The sequence below is a fragment of the Dermacentor variabilis genome, unplaced genomic scaffold, assembly GCF_050947875.1.
Source record: "Dermacentor variabilis isolate Ectoservices unplaced genomic scaffold, ASM5094787v1 scaffold_14, whole genome shotgun sequence".
Taxonomy (NCBI): Eukaryota; Metazoa; Arthropoda; class Arachnida; order Ixodida; family Ixodidae; genus Dermacentor; species Dermacentor variabilis.
The window spans coordinates 5,195,179-5,216,346 of record NW_027460302.1 but is presented as its reverse complement, the minus strand read 5'-3'; the positions used below and the strand labels follow the sequence as shown (position 1 = coordinate 5,216,346).

Sequence of the window (21,168 nt, the reverse complement as noted above, 5' to 3'; positions counted from 1 at the left end):
AGCTGACTCCTGTGCAGGTACGGACAAGCTGCCGACTTCAAGGCCTGCCGCCTGAGCACGAGACTCTACGCAATAAAGTCAGAAGGATGAATACATTGGTTCCACCTTCTTCCTCGACCGCGCCGACCGAGGTCGTCCTCAACCAGCCGCGAATCCCCACGTCCTTCCATGGGGACACCTTTGAGGATGTAGAGGACTGGCTCGATCACTTTGAGCGTGTCGCAGAATTCAACGGCTGGACTCCAGAGCGCAAGCTACGCAACGCCTACTTCGCCCTCGAGGACCATGCACGGACATGGTTTGAAAACCGTGAGGCAGGGCCCTATCGACATGGGACGCATTCCGACGGCAGCTAATCGGTACATACGCCAGCCTCTATCGTAAGGAGCGAGCTGAACCTGCAATTCAGGCGAGAGTACAGAGGCCGAACGAAAGCGTCAAAGATATGTGCAGACCTTTCCGACGTCCATGCCAGAAGCAAAGAAGCTCAGGAACTTGATGCGCGGTGTCGAGCAAGAGTTATTCGGTGCCCTAATACGCAACCCACCAAATATTGTTGCAGAGTTTCTCGCGGAAGCCGTATCAATGGAAAAGACACTGCAGCAGCGAACAAGGCAGAACCGCGATGTGTCGACCCTATCGCGTGACTCTCTCGCTATACCCCTGGACAATACCAACACCTATGGGAGCTCATTAGGTTTATCGTGTGAGAAGAGCTTCAAAAGCTTCAGGTGGCTCCAGCATCGTTACAGCGACTCGCTCTGGCTGAGCTCGTCCGGGAGGAAATCAGGCAGGCAGTCCAAGTCCCAGAGCGAAGCGAGACACCACAGCACGAGGTACGGCAGCCACAACCTCGCATGTTGCATACGGAAGCCGCACGAAGTTCGTTGTCCCCGATTTTTCGCGATGTTAGCGACGTCCTGGGCTTTCATGGTGTGCGCGCCGTTGAACAAGCCACTGGCTTCGTTGCACGCCATTCATGGCTGAAACACACCCACCCCGCAAGAGTGACGTATGCCGCACCGCAGACAAGAAGCCCTTGTGTTTTCATAGCGGTGAAGCCGATCACCTCTACAGGGCGTGTCCCTACCATCGAGCTGGGCTCCGTAAATTTTCACTGAATGCGCTTGCCCGCGCAATGGTGAATGCACCCTGGCGATTGAAGCATACCTCGCGGATGCCTGGATCTCGTTTGCCCCACGATTCCGTGAACCCCGGTCACCGTCACCCGCCCGAAACAGGTTTTCCAGCCCCTATTCACGCCGAGAGCAACGAGGCGTCGCTCACTCTGACCAGCCTCCCGGGAAAACTGAGTCCAGCGACCTGCGGAGGTGAGGTCGCTGACGTTGCGAACACTGAAGATCCTCCACTATAACGACAGAGATATGACGTAATTGAGACGGAGAGAAAGCAGTGTAGTTCCATCTCAGTATCCTGCAACGTAACAGTTACCATAGATGACCACGAAGTCACGGCGTTGATAGACACGAGTGCGGACATGTCTGTTATGAGCCAGAATCTCGCGCCTATACTGGACAAAGTTCCGACGCAATGGACCGGAACTCAGATTCGTACTGTAGGAGGGCATCTCATAACTCCAATGGGTTGGTGCACGGCACGAGTCAACATTCGGGGCTTCACGTACATCGGCGACTTCGTTATTCTGCCTGAATGTTCAAAGGGCCTTATACTCGGCATGGATTTCCTTCAGGCGAACGGTGCCATCATCGACCTGCAAGAATCTAGAGTCAGCTTCGCTACTACGCAAACCATAGCGAACAGTAATGACGACGACCGTGGTATCGCACTTCGCGTAGCTGATGATCACATCACGTTGCCACCCAAGAGCAGCATCCTTACCCTTGTACGATACGACATGGAGGACGCCGCCGAAGGAATTGCTGAGGCAAACATGCCCCTGCTTCTTCTTGAGCGCTACACTTGTATAGCCAGAGGGCTTCATCAGGTGCGAAACAAATGTTCAGTCGTTTCGCTAACAAACTTTAGCAACGAGTATCGGCATGTACCTCGAGGAACGACAATCGCATTCCTTCGCGATATCACTAATGTTACTGACATTACCACATTTGAAACCGCATCGTCTCAGCAATCTGGGTTACCCAGCCTAAAAGAACGGATTCACGTTAACGCCGCTCTGCCAGACCACCAGAAAGACCGTCTACTGAGTCTCATGAATGAATTTGCGCGGCTGTTTTTCAACGTCATCCAAAGTGCGGTGCACGTCCATCACAAAGCACCCAATTATAACGGACGAGTCCGCACGTCCTGTTCGTCAGCATACTTACAGAGTGTCTCCACTGGAAAGGGAAGCGATCAAGCATCAGGTGAAAGAGATGGTCCAAGACGACGTAATATAGTCATCCACCAGCCCGTGGGCCTCCCCTGTAGTGTTAGTCAGAAAGAAAGACAACACACTACACTTCTGTGTAGATTACAGAAAGTTGAACAGATTACAGAAAGTTGAACCGTGTCACCAAGCGTGATGTTTATCCATTACCATGCATCGACGACGCATTGGATTGTCCACAACATGCCAAGTTTTTTCCTTCGTTGGATCTTAAATCAGGATATTGGGAAATCGAAGTTGATGAACAGGATCGTGAAAAACAGCGTTTGTGACACCTAACGGGCTTTATGAGTTCAAAGTTCTCCCCTTCGGTCTCTGTTCCGCACCTGCCACCTTTCAGCGGACGATGGATACCGTGCTTGCTGAACTCAAACAGCAAACCTGCCTCGTATACTTGGAAGATGTCGTCGTGTTCTCGAGCACGTTTAACGAACATCTCGCACGATTCGAGGGTGTCCTCACTGCGATCCATACTGCCGGCCTCACCATCAAGCCTGAAAAATGCTACTTCGGGTTCCAAGAGCTCAAATTTCTTGGCCATGTCGTTGGTCCTCAAGGTGGCCGACCAGACCCTGACGAGTTAGCTGCCATCGCTGAGTTTTCACCACCCACAGACAAGAAGGCTGTCCAACGCTTCCTTGGTTTGTGCGCATGTTATGGGCGCTTCGTCAAGGGATTCTCGAGAATTGCTGAGCCTCTGACATGGCTTACATGCGATGATGCGCCTTTAATTTGGGCGGACGGGCAGCAGCAGTCGTTCAATGAATAGCTCACGCGTTTGCAAGAAGCCCCGATATTTGCTCATTTCGACGAAAACTCTGACACTGAAATCCATACTGACGCCAGCAATGCGGGTCTCGGCGCTTGTGCAGTGGCAAGCTGGTGCGGAACGCACCATTGCTTATGCAAGCCGCAGTCTCACCAAGGCTGAGAAAAACTACTGAATCACTGAAAAAAGAATGCTTAGCGGTTGTGTGGGCAATTGGTAAATTCGGACCCTACTTGTACGGTAGGCCCTTTAACGTTGTCAGCGATCACCACGCCCTGTGCTGGCTTGGCAACCTCAAGGATCCTTCAGGCATACCTGCCCGTTGGAGCCTGTGCTTACAAGAGTACGATATTACAGTTGTCTACCCATCTGGCAGGAAGCACAGCGGCGCTGAGTGTTTGTCACGCGCACCACTCCCTACGACCTCATTGGACCCTGAACATGACTTGCCATTTGTCGACGTTACCGACGCCATATAGATGGCTGATCACCAGCGCGCTGACGCTCAGCTGCTACCGCAGTTCGAGCACCTCCAAGCAGTTGAAGGTGTTTTACCCCGCTCGCTCGTGCGTGGCTTATCATCACACTACTTGCACAACAACGTCCTTTACAGGAAAAACTGCAGAAGCGGCCCCGATACGCACCTCCTTGTCGTGCCGCCGGCGTTCCGCCAAGACATTTTGCGAGCCTGCCATGATTATTACTATTATTCACAATACCTTACAGGGCCCAGAGGCAATTGAGTAAGGTGGACGAACAAGGATATTAGAAGAAATGCAAAATATACCGGTCAAAAAAGGGAACGGGAAAGCATTGCACAGGGCTAATACTAGTAGAAAAAAATGCAGCAACAAACATAAGAGCAAAGTACGAAAAATAATTGAAATATACAAATACAGCGCAAATGTCTGACACATGACTCAAGAAAAAAATAATAAAGCAGGGGTTTACAAAAACACAATAGCCAAGAAGTGCGATATTTTATACAAGAGAACGTTTAACGTCACAATGTCACTTGAAAATATTCGCGCAGCTGATTATGGAATGATTGATGGTTGCATGTTGATGCAATATTATCGGTAGGATCATTTCAAAGAACGATGGCACGTAGAAGGGCTGATGAATTGAAGGCTTGCCATGCGCTGGACACCTGGGATTCGCTAAGACATTAGGCAAGGATACGACAGAAGTATTACTGGCCCCGGCTTTATTCTTCTGTGCAATGGTACGTGAAGACCTGCCGGGATCGTCAGCGCCGCAAGAAACCACCAGTTAAACCGGCTGGCTTTCTCCATCCTGTGGACCCTCCTCAAGCACCGTTCCGACAAATAGGAAGGGATCTACTTGGGCCATTCCCAGTGACCTCTTCGCGCAACAGATGGATAGTTGTCGCTACCGGCTACTTAACCCGGTACACCGAAACCGAAGCTGTTGCGCAAGCAAATTCATATGAAGTCGCCAAGTTCTTCGTACGCCACACCGTCCACGACATGGTGCACCGTCTGTTCTCATCACCGACCTCGGTACAGCATTTACAGCGGAACTTATGCAGGACGTTCTCCAGCTGACGCATAGCTCTCACCGCAAGAGCACTGCGTATCACCCTCAAGCCAATGGATTAACGGAACGTCTGAACAGCACGCTGGCTGATATGCTCTCCATGTATGTCGACATAGAGCACAAGGCGTGGGACGTGATCTTACCCTATGTGACTTTCGCGTATAACACTGCTGTACAGGAGACTACACAGTACGCCGTTCGAACTTGTATACAGGCGCTACGCCAGGTCAACACTTGACGCCATGCTACCTCTGGCTGATAATAGCCCGACCAGCGAACACGTAGAAGAGTTAGTATAAAGAGCCGAAGAGGCACGCCAGCTTGCTCGGCATCGTATTCGGAGCCAACAGCATACCGAAACCCTTCGATACAACCAGGGTCGACGCGACATCCATTACAATAGCGGCAGCTGCGTCTGGGTCTGGACGCCCGTCCGTCACCGTGGACTCTCGGAAAAGTTGATCCGCCGGTATTTTGGTCCCTACAAGGTTACACACCGCCTCAGTGACGTGACCTACGAAGTCGTCCCCTGCAGTTCTGACCCCAGTTCGCTCCGTCGTCGTCCTCCCGCTGAAGTTGTTCATGTAGTGTGCATGAAACCATACTGTGCGCGTACGTGAACGCCGAGATGCACATGAGGAGCTCCATTTCTTATGTCGCTGAAAGAGCTTTTTGACGCGATCGAGACGGTCGCTTTTCGCATGGGAGGCATTTGACACAAAGATGTGGCGCTCCCACACCCTTTGCCCTTTGAGTGGCAGCAGCCTGATTGACATAAATTCTGACTCTCGTATTGAACATTTTTGCACACTTTGGTCAAGGAGTAGCCAGATTTTAAGAAGTGCATCGTTAGCAGAGTCTATAGGTGCTGGCTTTCGGTGTGGACAGACAAGCAGCTTCATAGCTTCCCTCCTGTCTGTTGTCATTGTGTCAGCAAACTGAAACGAAAACTCTCGAAACAGTATATCTGTTAATGAGGAATCTTTGCAAGGCACATTGTGAAGCACATGCCGATGAATTGCTTCAACCTTTTACATTGAACAAATTATGCTATGTGCTGTTGAGGGGCAAAGAAAGCTGTTCGCTTTAAAAATTAACAGTAATCTCCAGTGTTTGTGAAGTAATTAAGATATTGTTACCCAGTGCCTTCAGCAAAGATGTTATAGCAAACAGTGCCAGCAACTAGCATACTTACACTAATTGCAGGTATTTGGCGGCGTTGTATTGGCGACAAGATGGCCGACCAATTTTCCTCCACTGCGTGTGAGCTTTGTCATCTTCACGGTGTAATGTAATCTTTTCACGTAGCGGATAAACAATGTGTGGCAACATCAAATGGCATTTGACGACACAGGCGAGTGGTGGATGCCACACTTCTGTTCTAATTAAAGTTACATCAGCACAGAGCATGTATGCTACGACGAAGTTGGGTCCATACTTTGGATTACAGTGTACAGTGTCACTCTCTTCTGCATTGCAGAAGATGGAAGCCAATCTTTCTTTACTGTTGCCATTTCAATTTAGTATTTTTTTCATGTTTTCATGCTCTGCAACATACAGCCAGAGGTTACACGGTCTTGCAATGAACACTACTTCCTGTGTTTTCAAGATGAAATCTTTGCTATAATAAACGTAATTTCAAAAAAAAAACAAATTTTATGTTTGGCCTGCCTTTCTTGGCTGATCAGACATGGGAGCCATTGGGGCATCAATGGCTCCCCTGTCTCATTGTCCCATTGGCTCATACGTGCTCCCTTTATGCTTGAGAGGTGTGTGCACAATGTTCCTTGCATGTTGAAAAAAATAATGGATACCACCTATAATTGGTGTTGGTTTTCTCCCTCACAGTGTGTTTTAGATACATTAAGATTATAATGGACGTGCATGTTCAATGTGATTGCGGGAATGAGAAACTTTACTGGAAGATCCTTTGCAAGAGATGCAAGTGCTTGCCCACTTCATGAAAAAAAGCTTTGTTTTCATTGTATACAGTAAGCTAAGGGTCAGGCGGACTTCATCACAAGCGCATAGATGACACCTGCACATCGGCCAGCAGTGTGGGAAAGGAGAAGAAATGGAAAGATGAAAGAGGTTGCCATGCAGAACATGTGGTGAAAAGGAGAATGAAGCAAAAATCGGTTGCATTCAGAAAAAGCCAGATATTCTTGATGAGAAAACAGAAGCCTTGGACAAATAATTAATAGCAACCTTTATCAAAGGTTACCGCCGCATTCAGCAATACACTTTGAAGCTCATGCTTGACTTGATATAAATGACGCGTGGTGTGAACGTGTCCAAGATGATCATTGCGTTTCTTTTGGTGTGTTCACGACAGGCGTCATTTAAATCGAGTCAAGCATGAGCTTCAAGTTAGGATCAGAATCAGAATCAGACTTTATTTCAAATACATTTTTTGACAGATTTTGTTTGCTGGTCAATCTAAGCATATCGTGCTTGTTAGAAGACCAAGAAGCAGGTGGTACAGCTTTCAATGCATTTTCGATGCATTTCCTAATTCAGGGGGTTAGTATTATGGCATGGTGAGGCTCTCTGGAATGAAGACTTCATGAACCAGAGAATAGATGTGCCCGTGAGAACCTACTTTTACGTATTATCGCAGACATCTGAATCACAAGAGCAGTCTGAAGCATGCGGTAGGTTTGTGAAGACTTTCCGAGAAACCCGCATGGGTTTTCTCTGTAACAGTTTGCTACAATTGGATGCATGACTCATTTTACACTTCCTGATCACCTTGCATGTTTCCGCACAATGCTTTCGTGATTACTGTTCAGTGGCTCTTGTTTAAGAAAATAGAGTCATGAGAAAAGAAGGAAAAAGGGAATTTTTAGGCACTGAAAAGGCAATACAGGCACAAATGTCAAAAGAGGCACTTGTAGGCAGGATGAATGCAAGATTACCTTGTTTACATGTCCATAGTTTGTTCTTGCTAAGAAGGCAGAAGGATGCAAGAAAAAAATAAGCATTTCGTCTGAGGTTCCTCTCATTATGAAGCCGTTTACAATGATCAGAGCTAAATACAAAAACTGTGGTCCTAATGAATGGACACATTCTCCCAGTTGCAATTCATAGTTTAAGTATGATTTTGAGGGACTTCAATCGCACCTCAAAACGAAGTCCATGATCAATAAACAATGCAGGAAGCCAGTATAACAGTTTTCATTGACAGTGAGTTGGCCCTAGGACATGATCCAGTTTGCATCTTCAATAAGATGGCTATTGATTGGCTACTATTGATCTGTACAATAAGCGCAGCACACATACGGAAGAGCACCCAGTCCAATTTATGCCTTGGGCCTCAATTATACCATGCTAAAAGTGTGGGAATACAACAGATTCGTAAAACCAGCTCTCTTTATCACCTTATCTTAGGGAGGGACATGTCGATGTTACAGTGCAGAGCATGAACATTTTCTTAGAAGGCTTCCAGTTATTTATGAATTATATGGTAGAGATTCATTTTGAAAACTGTTCTGCATAACACTCATGATTCTTCACACATCTATCATGATTCTGTCAAATACGGGATAAGTTGGGTGCTGCAGATAAGTGGTTCCTGCGGAGCCTAAAGCTACAGCATCAATAGGTAGCTAAGTTTTCATTTTTTTCTTGATGTTTGGTCCAGTTCTTTGAAACATACACATAGAACTGCAACTGTTCATTCTGAGTACCAATATTAAATGCGTTATTTTGGGGCTTCAATGATTTGCTGAAGTTGATGGAAAGGGAAGGACTGTATAGAAGAAATGGCTGTAAGACCAAGTATCCTCTTCTGCGCATAGCCTTTCAGATACTGCACTAAATATAATCTAAAACACATGAAACGCTTTTATAGAACAAAGTACAGCAACGCTGGATCTCGCTGGCATCATTATCATGTCACTGGTGCGGCACTCAGCACAATGTGGGAACTACCATGGTACGTACAATGCTCCGAAGGATACATTGCAATAGCGCAATTATGCTCAATGGCATTTTAACTGTTTCTTGCAATTTCAACAACTTCTGGCCATGCACTTATTCATTTATGACTTGTCTGACTTATGACTTGTTATGACATTATGACTTGTTATGACTGGTCGTGAAGCCTAAGTGCTTTTCTACCTTGCAATACTGCAAGCTTGACTGCTGACACTAGCTGCACAAAAGAGCAACAGTAGCTTGTGGTCCAGAAGAACTTGAGGGCGGATTACAAGTTGTTGCCACATTATAGATGATCAATATCTTAGCTGGTGTAAAGCTGCAATACAGGTACTGCACTCCCTTAATTGCACTGCTTACAGCTGTCAAGCTATACCTCTGGTGCTATGCACATTTTGCGGCTGGCAAGAAGTTCCACGAGACAAGGTATCAACCACACAGGCATTTAAAACATTGAGTTAAGGGTGTTTAGGACTGACTTAACACGTTTTTGCCACTGGGCTTGGATCTCGATTCCTCTCCCCTCTAGTGTCATTGACTGAAGAGCCACAACAGGAGTAGAGTAGCAACGTTTTGTTGTCTTGCCTCTTTAGTAATAGTAACAAACTACGCTCTAGCACTGTAGCATAATCAAAGAACGAAAGGTCAAGTTTATTGAGCAAGCTTGATCAACCAGCTCTCCAGTAGTCTGGGCCCCACGTCAGGGGGTATCTTCGTATCGTGTCGTGACTACAAAAGTGCATGAAGAATACTAGAGGTCGCAGTTTCAGAAGAAGGTAGGGGATAACCCCTAATTAAGGGTAAGCCTTTGCTTTTGACAATCTTCGGCCAAATTTAATCACGATTTCCCACTTCTCCGCCGGTGCAGAAGTGCCATCGTCCTTTTAAGATTAACCACCTGACAAAAACGTACGTACGTACAGTCCTATACACCACTGCTGATCACGTCGCAAACCCGTGTTTCTCTAGTTTTAACGCCCGTTCAATACGTATGTAGAACCCATCAATCGGTTTGCTCTGGCGCAGTTAGAAGACGGTCGTCGTTGTGCTCTTTGCGCACCACAAACGCGTCACACACACGCACACACACAACTCGATTGTGCAACACGCGCAGTCCCACCTTGCATCGCTTCGTTCGTGGTCCTGCTTCTTGCGCGAACAAACGCGTCACACAGGCAACTCGATTGCTCTGCGGACACCGAACGCCAAAACGCGATGTTCCACCTTCGTTCGTGGTCATGCTATTTGCGCATGCGCATTCGTCACACACGCAACTCAATTGCTCTTTGCATACACCAAGCGCATTACACACACACAGCTTCGATTGCCGTAAAACGCGCTGTTCTATCTTGTATCGCTTCGTTCGTGGCCGTGCTGCTTGCATGCACGCGCAATGAGCCGCCCACCCTGTGGCTCCGGCGAGTTGGCACGAAGAATACTACCCTGCGCTATGGTATATTGACACGTGTACTTATATTTAACTGGCGACGACGTTTCGCCGCCTAACAAATCTTATCGCACAGCGCGGGACGCGCCTGCATGTATCCGAAGTTTCTGGAAAGTTATCGATGCTTCTATCCGCTGTATGTTGTCGCCAAACATTGTGTTATCTGATTTCATCGCGTGACGCGAATGGTGTAGAACTTTGTGGAAGGCACGCGGGTCCCAACGATTAGTCTGGAACGTTCGATGACTGCTGTTAAAAGCCGACGCGCTGGACCCGCTGATCAGATTTTCGACGACGTGCTCCCCGCTATCGTTGTGCCATAAGTGTAGCCTGTTTTTGTGGGCACAGGTTCACCCAATAAAAGTTAGTTTTGTCTTTCCCAGTATTGCTGCTGTGTTCTTCAACGTCACCACCACGTGACAATATTTCTATGGGCCCCACGCGAGCGCGCATGGGGACTAGGGCGTTTCAGGAACTAGGCGCGTATTTTACACGACAACTAGGGACCTTGGCTCCCCTAGGGCGAGAAGTTACCTAGATATATAGTTCCCGTAGGTGCCGCGGAGGCGGCGCTGAAGTCGACCGGCTGCACAGGCAAGCGAATGTAAATGTGCGTCCCGGTTCATCCATTGCAACAGCTGGTGGTAGCGTCCGACTGCGGAGTTCTAGGATGTCGAAGACAAACCCCGCACCTCCACTAAATGCACCGGGGGTGTTCGTCCAGCGGCACTAGTTCTAGGTTGTATCGGTAGGCTTAAACAGGTCGGCACTATATCGGAACGGGGAAGCAAGCACTTCTCGTCGTCTTCTTCTCTTTCACTAGCACCATGCCCACTGCCCAGTGCCTTCAGTACAATAGTAATAACATGGTACATCTTGACCAACTCTACTAGTTCTTTAACGCGTCCTTGTATTACTAGTTTTTTTTTACAAAAAGCAATGTTCAGGGTGAAATTTTGCGTAACACAATTTTTGTTAATTTTGTTCGAGGTGCAGAAATCGAGAATTATCTCGTTTTACCCGAAAATTAAGAATGAAGGACTTTAAGTACACTGCACGAGCGCTGTTTGTGTCTTCTCTGTCCCGGTCTTTTCGCGCTGCATACTCTCTAGGGAACTACGGATCAGCTTGCCCAAATCAAAGTCTCGCTTGATAACATTATATTCAGTCTTCATATTGTTGACATGTACTATAAGCTCATCATCATCACTGGCGTTATATTCCTCAGCGCGTGGCCTTTTAAAATTAAGCGTCTATTTAACATTTGTCATTCGAGTGCTCATTGCTCAGTGCTGATTCGAGCGCTGATTGCCGTGTTATAGTTTGTTAACGAAACTTCCCCTCAAGTCTAAATATTGTAAGGCAGTTTGTCGTGTGCGTATCATGGACACGTATGCTTATATCGCCTTCCGTTTCCCTACCACGGTTGCGCTTTAAAACCACGGCGCTGCAATATTGCTTTCCTCTCCTTCCTTCTTCTCCGCCCTTAAACTGGCTCTCTTAACTACTACACGCAGAGACAAAGCAACAGCGCGCGCATGCGATCCCATAGATTAGATGAATACATATATATAGAAAAGCATCAGTCATAGCTCTCGTAGTATAGCCTTCCGAGCCGTTTCCTTTTTTTCTTTGAAAGAAGTCCTATTAGGGTTATTATAATTACACGAAGGTATTTCGCCCTCGCCAGCAGCAGTACTTGAGATAGCTATTCCGGCGGCTAGCTTCCCACGCTATGCGTGCCGCCCTCGCGCCTGTTTAAGCTTTTCCTAGACGCTAGAGCTATACTATGCCCGCGCAACCTTGAGCGATCGGAAAGCGCGTTTTCCACTCTTGGCCGGCGGAGAGGGGAGGCTTCGTTCCGGCCGCGAAGCTCTCCACATCTCAGTAAGGTGCCTGGTAGTGGTCTCGTGCTGACGATGCCCTCTCGGTGAGCGCATATTTCCCCCCTCATCTTTTAAGAGATTCAATACATACAAGCATTTGTCTCGCAAACCAGATTTATTTCAAGGGAATTTTCCACGTCTCAATAATTTCTCTCGTCGTATTCGAGTGCTGATTGCCGTGTTATAGTTTGTTAACGAAGCTTTCCCCCAAGTCTAAATATTTTAAGGCAGTTTGTCGTGTATGTATCATGGCCACGCACGCTTATATCGCCTTCCGTTTCTCTACGAAGGTTGCGCTTTAAAACCACGGCGCTGCAAGTTTGCTTCAGAGACTTTCCTTTCCTTCCCTCTTCTCCGCCCTTAAACTGGCTCTCTTAACTACTACATGCCTCTGAGAGACCAAGCAACAGCGCGCGCTTTAGATCCTATAGATGAGATGAATATTTACAATTATTATTATGGTTATAATTATATTCGAGTGTTGATTGCCGTGTTATAGTTTGTTAACGAAACTTCCCCTCAAGTCTAAATATTGTAAGGCAGTTTGTCGTGTGCGTATCATGGCCACGCATGCTTATATCGCCTTTCCGTTTCTCTACCACGGTTGCGCTTTAAAACCACGGCGCTGCAAGTTTGCTTCAGAGACTTTCCTTTCCTTCCCTCTTCTCCGCCCTTAAACTGGCTCTCTTAACTACTACACGCAGAGACAAAGCAACAGCGCGCGCTTTAGATCCTATAGATGAGATGAATATTTACAATAATTATTAGCGTTATAATTATATTCGAGCGCTGATTGCCGTGTTATAGTTTGTTAACGAAGCTTCCCCTCAAGTCTAAATATTGTAAGGCAGTTTGTCGTGTGCGTATCATGGACACGCATGCTTATATCGCCTTCCGTTTCCCTACCACGGTTGCGCTTTAAAACCACGGCGCTGCAATTTTGCTTTCCTCTCCTTCCTTCTTCTCCGCCCTTAAACTGGCTTTCTTAACTACTACACGCAGAGACAAAGCAACCGCGCGCGCATGCGATCCCATAGATGAGATGAATACATATATATAGAAAACTATCAGTCATAGCTCTCGTAGTATAGCCTTCTGAGCCGTTTCCTTTTTTTTCTTTGAAAGAAGTCCTATTAGGGTTATTATAATTACACGAAGGTATTTCGCCCTCGCCAGCAGCAGTACTTGAGATAGCTATTCCGGCGGCTAGCTTCCCACGCTATGCGTGCCGCCCTCGCACCTGTTTAAGCTTTTCCTAGACGCTAGAGTTATACTATGCCCGCGCAACCTTGAGCGATTGGAAAGTGCGTTTTCCACTCTTGGCCGGCGGAGAGGGGAGGCTTCGTTCCGGCCGCGAAGCTCTCCACATCTCAGTAAGGTGCCTGGTGGTGGTCTCGTGCTGACGATGCCCTCTCGGTGAGCGCATATTTCCCCCCTCATCTTTTAAGAGATTCAAATACATACAAGCATTTGTCTCGCAAACCAGATTTATTTCAAGGGAATTTTCCACGTCTCAATAATTTCTCTCGTCGTATACGAGTGCTGATTGCCGTGTTATAGTTTGTTAACGAAGCTTCCCCTCAAGTCTAAATATTTTAAGGCAGTTTTCCTAGTCTCTAAAGCCGCTCGAGTTCACGCTGCTCCTCTGGCGGCCATTTTCCGAGAAATTATGCCTTCCAGCCACTCAGAATCGACTGTCGCGGACAACATCAGTCCCTTTCCACATAAGTATGAGGCTCGGAGCAGGAGCTATGGCGCTTGAAAGTAACCGTTGGCTTGACGAACCAACCGACTGAGCTACCTTTCCGGGCAACATTGAACGATCACGAGTTCAAATCACATGTTATGTTCCTTCCCCCCCTTTTTTTTCTTTCTTTTTAATGTCTTTTCCTTCATTTTATCACTGTACGGAAACCCTCCTAAAAAATTATATATCCTCAATTATGTGTGGCCACACATGCGCAGGTCATAAATACCAGGTTCTCTAGCCGAGTGCCATCCATGCGGTATAACCGAGCTCAGATCGGTCCACCTTGACTGATCAAATAGGGCACCACTGTAGGTTAAATGAGGCGTACAACTCCTGCGGGACCCGCCGTGGTTGCTCAGTGGTTATGGTGTTTGACTCCTGAGCACGAGGTCGCGGGATCGGACCCCGGCCACGGCGGCCGCATTTCGATGGGGGCGAAATGCGAAAACACCCGTGTACTTAGAATTAGGTGCACGTTAAAGAACCCCAGGTGGTCGAAATTTTCGGAGTCCTCCACTACGGCGTGCATAATCAGAAAGTGGTTTTGTCACGCAAAACCCCATAATTCAATCTTTAATTTAACTCCTGCGGGGACGGTAGAGTATCCGTCTCCAGTGCAAGAGGACCGTGATTCAAATCCCGGTGCCGCGCAATTCTCCACCGGAAAATAAAAAAAAACCGTGTGTTGAGAAAATTGCACAAACAGGCCTGGAGTGCGGCCTGATCCCGGTGACCAGAACCGGTAACGCACTCTCTCACCAGAGCAGGACTGGCCACCCTGGTGCAGTACTTGGCCACAACCTCCTATATGAATACAACAATCAAACCCCGGCCCTCAGTCCCCAGCAGCCGCGAAGCAACTGACCACGGCGGCGGTCAGATCTGTGACGCTGCAGAGGGTGCTAAGAATACCTGGCTCCGGACAGGCCGCCATTGGAATCTGAACCTGGCAACGTTTAACGTTAGAACGCTATCTAGTGAGGCGAGTCTAGCAGTGTTATTGGAGGAATTAGAGGGTAGTAAATGGGATATAATAGGGCTCAGGGAGGTTAGGAGGACAAAAGAAGCATATACAGTGCTAAAAAGCGGGCATGTACTGTGTTACCGGAGAGACGAGAACTAGGAGTCGGATTCCTGATTAATAATGAAATAGCTGGTAACATACAGGAATTCTATAGCATTAACGAGAGGCTGGCAGGTCTTCTTGTGAAACTTAAGAAGAGGTACAAATTGAAGGTGGTACAAGTCTATGCCCCTACATGCAGTCATGATAACCAGGAAGTCGAAAGCTTTTATGAAGACGTGGAATCGGCGATGGGTAAAGTCAAAACAAAATACACTATACTGATGGGCGACTTCAATGCCACTGTAGGCAAGAAGCAGGCTGGAGACAAGTCAGTGGGGGAATATGGCATAGGCTCTAGGGATAGCAGAGGAGAATTATTAGTAGAGTTTGCAGAACAGAATAATATGCGGATAATGAACACCTTTTTCCGCAAGCGGGTTAGTCGAAAGTGGACGTGGAGGAGCCCGAATGGTGAGACTAGAAATGAAATCGACTTCATACTCTGCGCGAACCCTGGCATCATACAAGATGTAGACGTGCTCGGCAAGGTACGCTGCAATGACCATAGGATGGTAAGAACTCGAATTAGGCTAGACTTGAGGAGGGAACGGAAGAAACTGGTACACAAGAAGCCAATCAATGAGTTAGCGGCAAGAGGGAAACTAGAGGAATTCCGGATCAAGCTACAGAACAGGTATTCGGCTTTAACTCAGGAAGAGGACCTTAGTGTGGAAGCAATGAACGAGAATCTTATGGGCATTATTAAGGAGTGCGCAATAGAAGTCGGTGTTAACGCCGTTAGACAGGAAACCAGTAAGCTATCGCAGGAGACGAAAGATCTGATCAAGAAACGCCAATGTATGAAAGCCTCTAACCCTACAGCTAGAGTAGAACTGGCAGAACTTTCTAAGTTAATCAACAAGCGTAAGACTGCGGACATCAGGAACTATAATATGGATAGAATTGAACAGGCTCTCAGGAACGGAGGAAGCCTAAAAACAGTGAAGAAGAAACTAGGAATAGGCAAGAATCAGATGTGTGCGTTAAGAGACAAAGCCGGCAATATCGTTACTAATATGGATGAGATAGTTCAAGTGGCTGAGGAGTTCTGTAGAGATATATACAGTACCAGTGGCACCCACGACGATAGTGGAAGAGAGAATAGCCTAGAGGAATTCGAAGTCCCCCAGGTAACGCCAGAAGAAGTAAAGAAAGCCTTAGGAGCTATGCAAAGGGGGAAGGCAGCTGGGGAGGATCAGGTAACAGCAGATTTGTTGAAGGATGGTGGTCAGATTGTTCTAGAGAAACTGGCCACCCTGTATACGCAATGCCTCATAACCTCGAGCGTACCGAAATCTTGGAACAACGCTAACATAATCCTAATCCATAAGAAACGGGACGCCAAAGACTTGAAAAATTATAGACCGATCAGCTTACTGTCCGTTGCCTACAAAGTATTTACTAAGGTAATCGCAAATAGAATCAGGAACACCTTAGACCTCTGTCAACCAAAGGACCAGGCAGGATTCCGTAAAGGCTACTCAACAATAGACCATATTCACACTACCAATCAAGTGATAGAGAAATGTGCAGAATATAACCAACCCTTATATATAGCTTTCATTGATTACGAGAAAGCGTTTGATTCAGTCGAAACCTCAGCAGTCATGGAGGCATTACGGAATCAGGGTGTAGATGAGCCATATGTAAAAATACTGGAAGATATCTATAGCGGCTCCACAGCCACCGTAGTCCTCCATAAAGCAAGCAACAAAATCCCAATAAAGAAAGGCGTCAGGCAGGGAGATACGATATCTCCAATGCTATTCACAGCGTGTTTACAGGAGGTATTCAGAGACCTGGATTGGGAAGAATTGGGGATAAAAGTTAATGGAGAATACCTTAGTAACTTGCGATTCGCTGATGATATTGCCTTGCTTAGTAACTCAGGGGACCAATTGCAATGCATGCTCACTGACCTGGAGAGGCAAAGCAGAAGTGTGGGTCTAAAAATTAATCTGCAGAAAACTAAAGTAATGCTTAACAGTCTCGGGAGAGAACAGCAATTTACAATAGGCAGCGAGGCACTGGAAGTCGTAAGGGAATACATCTACTTAGGGCAGGTAGTGACCACGGATCCGGATCATGAGACTGAAATAACCAGAAGAATAAGAATGGGCTGGGGTGCGTTTGGCAGGCATTCGCAAATCATGAACAGCAGGTTGCCACTATCCCTCAAAAGGAAAGTATAACAGCTCTGTGTTACCAGTACTCACATATGGGGCCGAAACCTGGAGGCTTACGAAAAGGGTTCTGCTGAAATTGAGGACGACGCAACGAGCTATGGAAAGAAGAATGATGGGTGTAACGTTAAGGGATAAGAAAAGAGCAGATGGGGTGAGGCAACAAACGCGGGTAAACGACATCTTAGTTGAAATCAAGAAAAGGAAATGGGCATGGGCCGGACATGTAATGAGGAGGGAAGATAACCGATGGTCACTAAAGGTTACTGACTTTCCAAGGGGGCGGCAGGGGGCGGCAGAAAGTTAGGTGGGCGGATGACATTAGGACGTTTGCAGGGACAACATGGCCGCAATTAGTACATGACCGGGGTTGTTGGAGAAGTATGGGAGAGGCCTTTGCCCTGCAGTGGGCGTAACTAGGCTGATGATGATGATGAGATGCTCGAGAGGGCGACCTTACCAAAGAGATAATAAACTGCCACGGTTTACTTTATTGTTGAGCGGCTAATAAATTGTTCATAAATCCGCTCTCCTGAGCTGATGTTAACCTTGGTAAAAAAGTAAAAATATTTGCCATATCAGCATCCGCTTGAGTAAAACTTGAAGCAGCGCGAAGAAGACGAAGATAACAAGCGAAAACACACACAACAGGACGAGCACTGTACTGCCAACTGGAAAATTTACTGAAAGATCACACAGCTTTAATAGCATGTCAAAAAAAAACCAATAACCAAAAGGTTGAAACGCATGAGCACTGCCTACAAGTATAGATGCTTATCTAAAAAAATTGTCCCGCGTTTTTTTGGCTGAGCGACGCTATGCTATCGCATTTATCTCCTGCTTTGGTCATGTAATAAGCTTCCCCGATTTTCCTTTCTTTTTTCATTCTTTGCGTGCCTTAGAAACCTAGTCTCATGGAACATTGAGGTTGGACATTTGTTGCAATGCACAGGTAAATGGCTGCCATACCGGTTTTTTACATTGTTTTTATGCTGCCTAGCCTTGTCATTAAATCATTGCCCGGTTTGCCCGATGTACCCTTTCCCCAATTTAAAGGTATATTCTAAACTACGTCAGAAGTACACTTCTTGAATTTATTTTCGTGATTCGGGGTGCATTCCTGGCGTTTGCAATTTCTCATAGCATTGCCTAATTCCGACAGTTTACAAGGAGCGGAATACAATAAGTTGATTTGGTGTTTATTGGCCACGCTGTTTAGATTATGGCATACCTTATGAACCTACAGTATTACATGGAAAGGTCTCTTTTCGTTTTTCAGCTTTTGGATTTTTCTTCCAGAACGTTTTGCTTTCTTTTTGCAGGAGTGTTTCGCACACAGCTGTGATGATGGAAGATGGGTACCCGGTGGTTTTTAGGCGTTCCGTCTGCAGTAGGAGCCTATTTTTCATCTAGTGCTCACGGGATTTGTTCATTGCAGCTTGAATACAAGAGATGGCTAGTCGCCTTTTCGCGAGTTTTGAATAAGCACTGTCATAGGGAAGCATTCCTTTCTTAGACCTAGGTTGACAAGCCCTGCAAACATGGTGATTTCAAGCAAATTAAAGATTAATATAAAAATTGAATGTTACTTTTATTCAAAGGTTAATTCAAAGGTTAACATTGAACTCAAAAGTTCAAAGGTTAACTTTAGTCCCCCACTGTGCATACTAAAAATTCTCAGAATATTTTTCACTACTTCGTCAAAACAATAACCAAGTCGCTGCTTCAGAAGAACCAGGTACTCGTCTACATAGCGATAAATGCGCGTAACTTAGGAGTCAACTACAGCAGCACGAATGTGTTTGTGAATGCTATATAAACATATATCGCTAAGCAAGGGTGCATGGATCAACCGAAGTTTTCGTTTGAGTCATAAATGATTGCTTGGCTGTTTTTCAGTGAGTTTTCGACTGCACCTTATATTGCACAGTCGCCCCCCCCCCCCCCCCCCCCGAGCTCCAGAAGAAGCAAGAGGAAATAGAACGGCACTCACCTGATAAGTGCTGAAACTTTGCTCTCGCGTCATTTTTAGTATCCGTAGGCATATTGCTGTATAGTACCTTATTCTAGCGCGCACTGCATGATCAGCATTCCATTTGATGTTTTAAGGAACGCCAACCAAATGAAATTCGAAGAAGCAAACGCTCGATGCACGTGGAATTCCGCGCAGCCAAGTGCTACCAGCGCTGAACGGCAAAGTGCAGCGCTGGGTTCTGAGACCTTCCAAGCACCGCTGTTTTTCTAAGATAAGAGCTGCCGATAACAAGAACACGAGGGAAACAACTCCGCGCTCTTGTTGCCAGTGAAGCACACCAAACTTAGAATGAATGTTGCTTTCATAATTCCCATTCTGTATTTGCTTAATAAACCTGTGATCTATGCGTTATATTTTCCGGCCTTTGCTTTCCTTACCCTTACCCTTGTATATGGTATAGCAATGGAGCTGCTTATCTTCCAGGTAACCTCCCTGCCTTTCCGGTTTCATCTCTTTCTTTCGTTGTCATAGCGCTTCATTTTTTTTATTCGACGGCCGAGCTACACTGACTGCAGTAGCTCTGGAGCGACCCCTATAATTTATATCAGAAATTCTGCTTCAACGACTTTTTTTCTAGAGGCGCCTCTCAGATTTTGTGGTTCTGAGTACCAGAGACAGGACAGACCAAATAAAAGTGCTAACACTAGGCTTCCCGAGAGATAACTAAAAAAATATGCAAATACAGCGTACCAGATGGAATCAATGTGGAGTCACGCATAGATAAAGCGGGTAATTAAATAACTAAAAAATATGCAGATACAGCCTACCTGATGGAATGAGTGTGAAGTCACGCATAGATAAAGCGGTTAATTAAATGCTTCCCAACCAACACCGAAGTGTGCACTAAAGAATAAGTGTAATAAATGAAGAAAAAAGGGAAAAAAATGTTTTTACTACAGAAAATTTCTTCAGTGGAAGACAGAGAGATTATTTTATTTTAGAAATATCAGTTTTCTCTTCATCATCAAATACATTTCTAGATATTATAAGAATCGGTTCGCATAGAGTAAAGTGAAACATTTGTAATCAATACCATTATCGAAATGAGATATGTTCGTCTCTGTACTATCCTCAATTAAAATTTATGTGAAGTCTCACCAGACGCGCAAGCATATAGGCAAATAAATCTCGCGCGAGACGATTACTTTTACTTTCTGATTAATATACAACAGCAACTGCAATCAGTACCATATGAAGCTAATAGATAATGAAGCCAAGAAGAGCGCAGCGGACGAGTTTTGTAGTTTTGCTTTAATGCAGACATGATCAACCTGGGGGAAATAAAACTGGATGGAAAAACAACTTGCTGGTTAGGGTCGTACTTACAGCCAATCAGGGTAGGTCATGCCGCTCAGAACATGGCTATGTGAACTTGTAGAGTGGGTATTTGGATGGTGTCGAATAAAGCCGGGTGTTCTAGCGCCAAATTTCGACGGTAACGTCCTATGTTACCGCTAAACTTCACGCTGTTTCTTTTGATGGTGCTGAAAACAGCCGGCAGTCGGCTTTGTCATTCTTTTTTTGTTATACGATGTGCGCATACATTTATCTCGAATGAACGAAGCTAGACGCAGGTGTTGCCAGATTTTGATACGCCGTTGCAGTTGCCATTGTCGGCATATTTTGAAGATTCCTTGCCGGCTTTAAATTGAGCGTGGCCGAGAGCGGCGGGCATTTTGTTCAACGTCGACAGGCGAGCACGCGTGTTGCTGTAGCCACCACCGAGTGGTGCAGTTCTTAGCAGGTGCAAGTTAGCCTAATAAAGTGTTTTTTTCAGGAACCTGTCTCTGCGTTCGTGACTTCTGTTCTACCGTGACCACAACATGACAATATGCGTGCGTATCTATACATTTACAATCTGTTGCGTTACAACCACTTCCAGCATTTGACCCTTTCGTACTGTATGAAAGCTGCACTAATCAGGGGACAATAAGGTACTTCCTTACTGAAATTAACTATGTATCATTTGTTTCTGACAAAATATGGTAAAATATAAAATGATTATTTTGGTGAAATCGCAGAAAAACAAGATAACAGAAAACAGAAAATAACACAAAGAATATGTTATAAAAACTGCCGTACTTCTTTCAGTTCTAAATGCGAAG

At 46.1% G+C, this 21,168-nt stretch overlaps 1 protein-coding gene across 3 annotated transcripts in view; it reads right to left on the bottom strand.

Moving 5' to 3' along the window:
- The window catches only part of LOC142567798 (uncharacterized), a 70,520-nt gene extending 51,282 nt beyond the window's left edge, over positions 1 to 19,238 (bottom strand). For all 3 annotated transcript variants that reach the window (XM_075677949.1, XM_075677950.1, XM_075677951.1), the window contains exon 1: positions 19,022 to 19,238. In XM_075677949.1, coding sequence (XP_075534064.1) covers positions 19,022 to 19,073 — 52 coding nt within the window. In that variant the 5' untranslated portion in view covers positions 19,074 to 19,238. The remainder of the gene's footprint in view (positions 1 to 19,021) is intronic.
- Between the last annotated feature and the right edge of the window lie 1,930 nt (positions 19,239 to 21,168).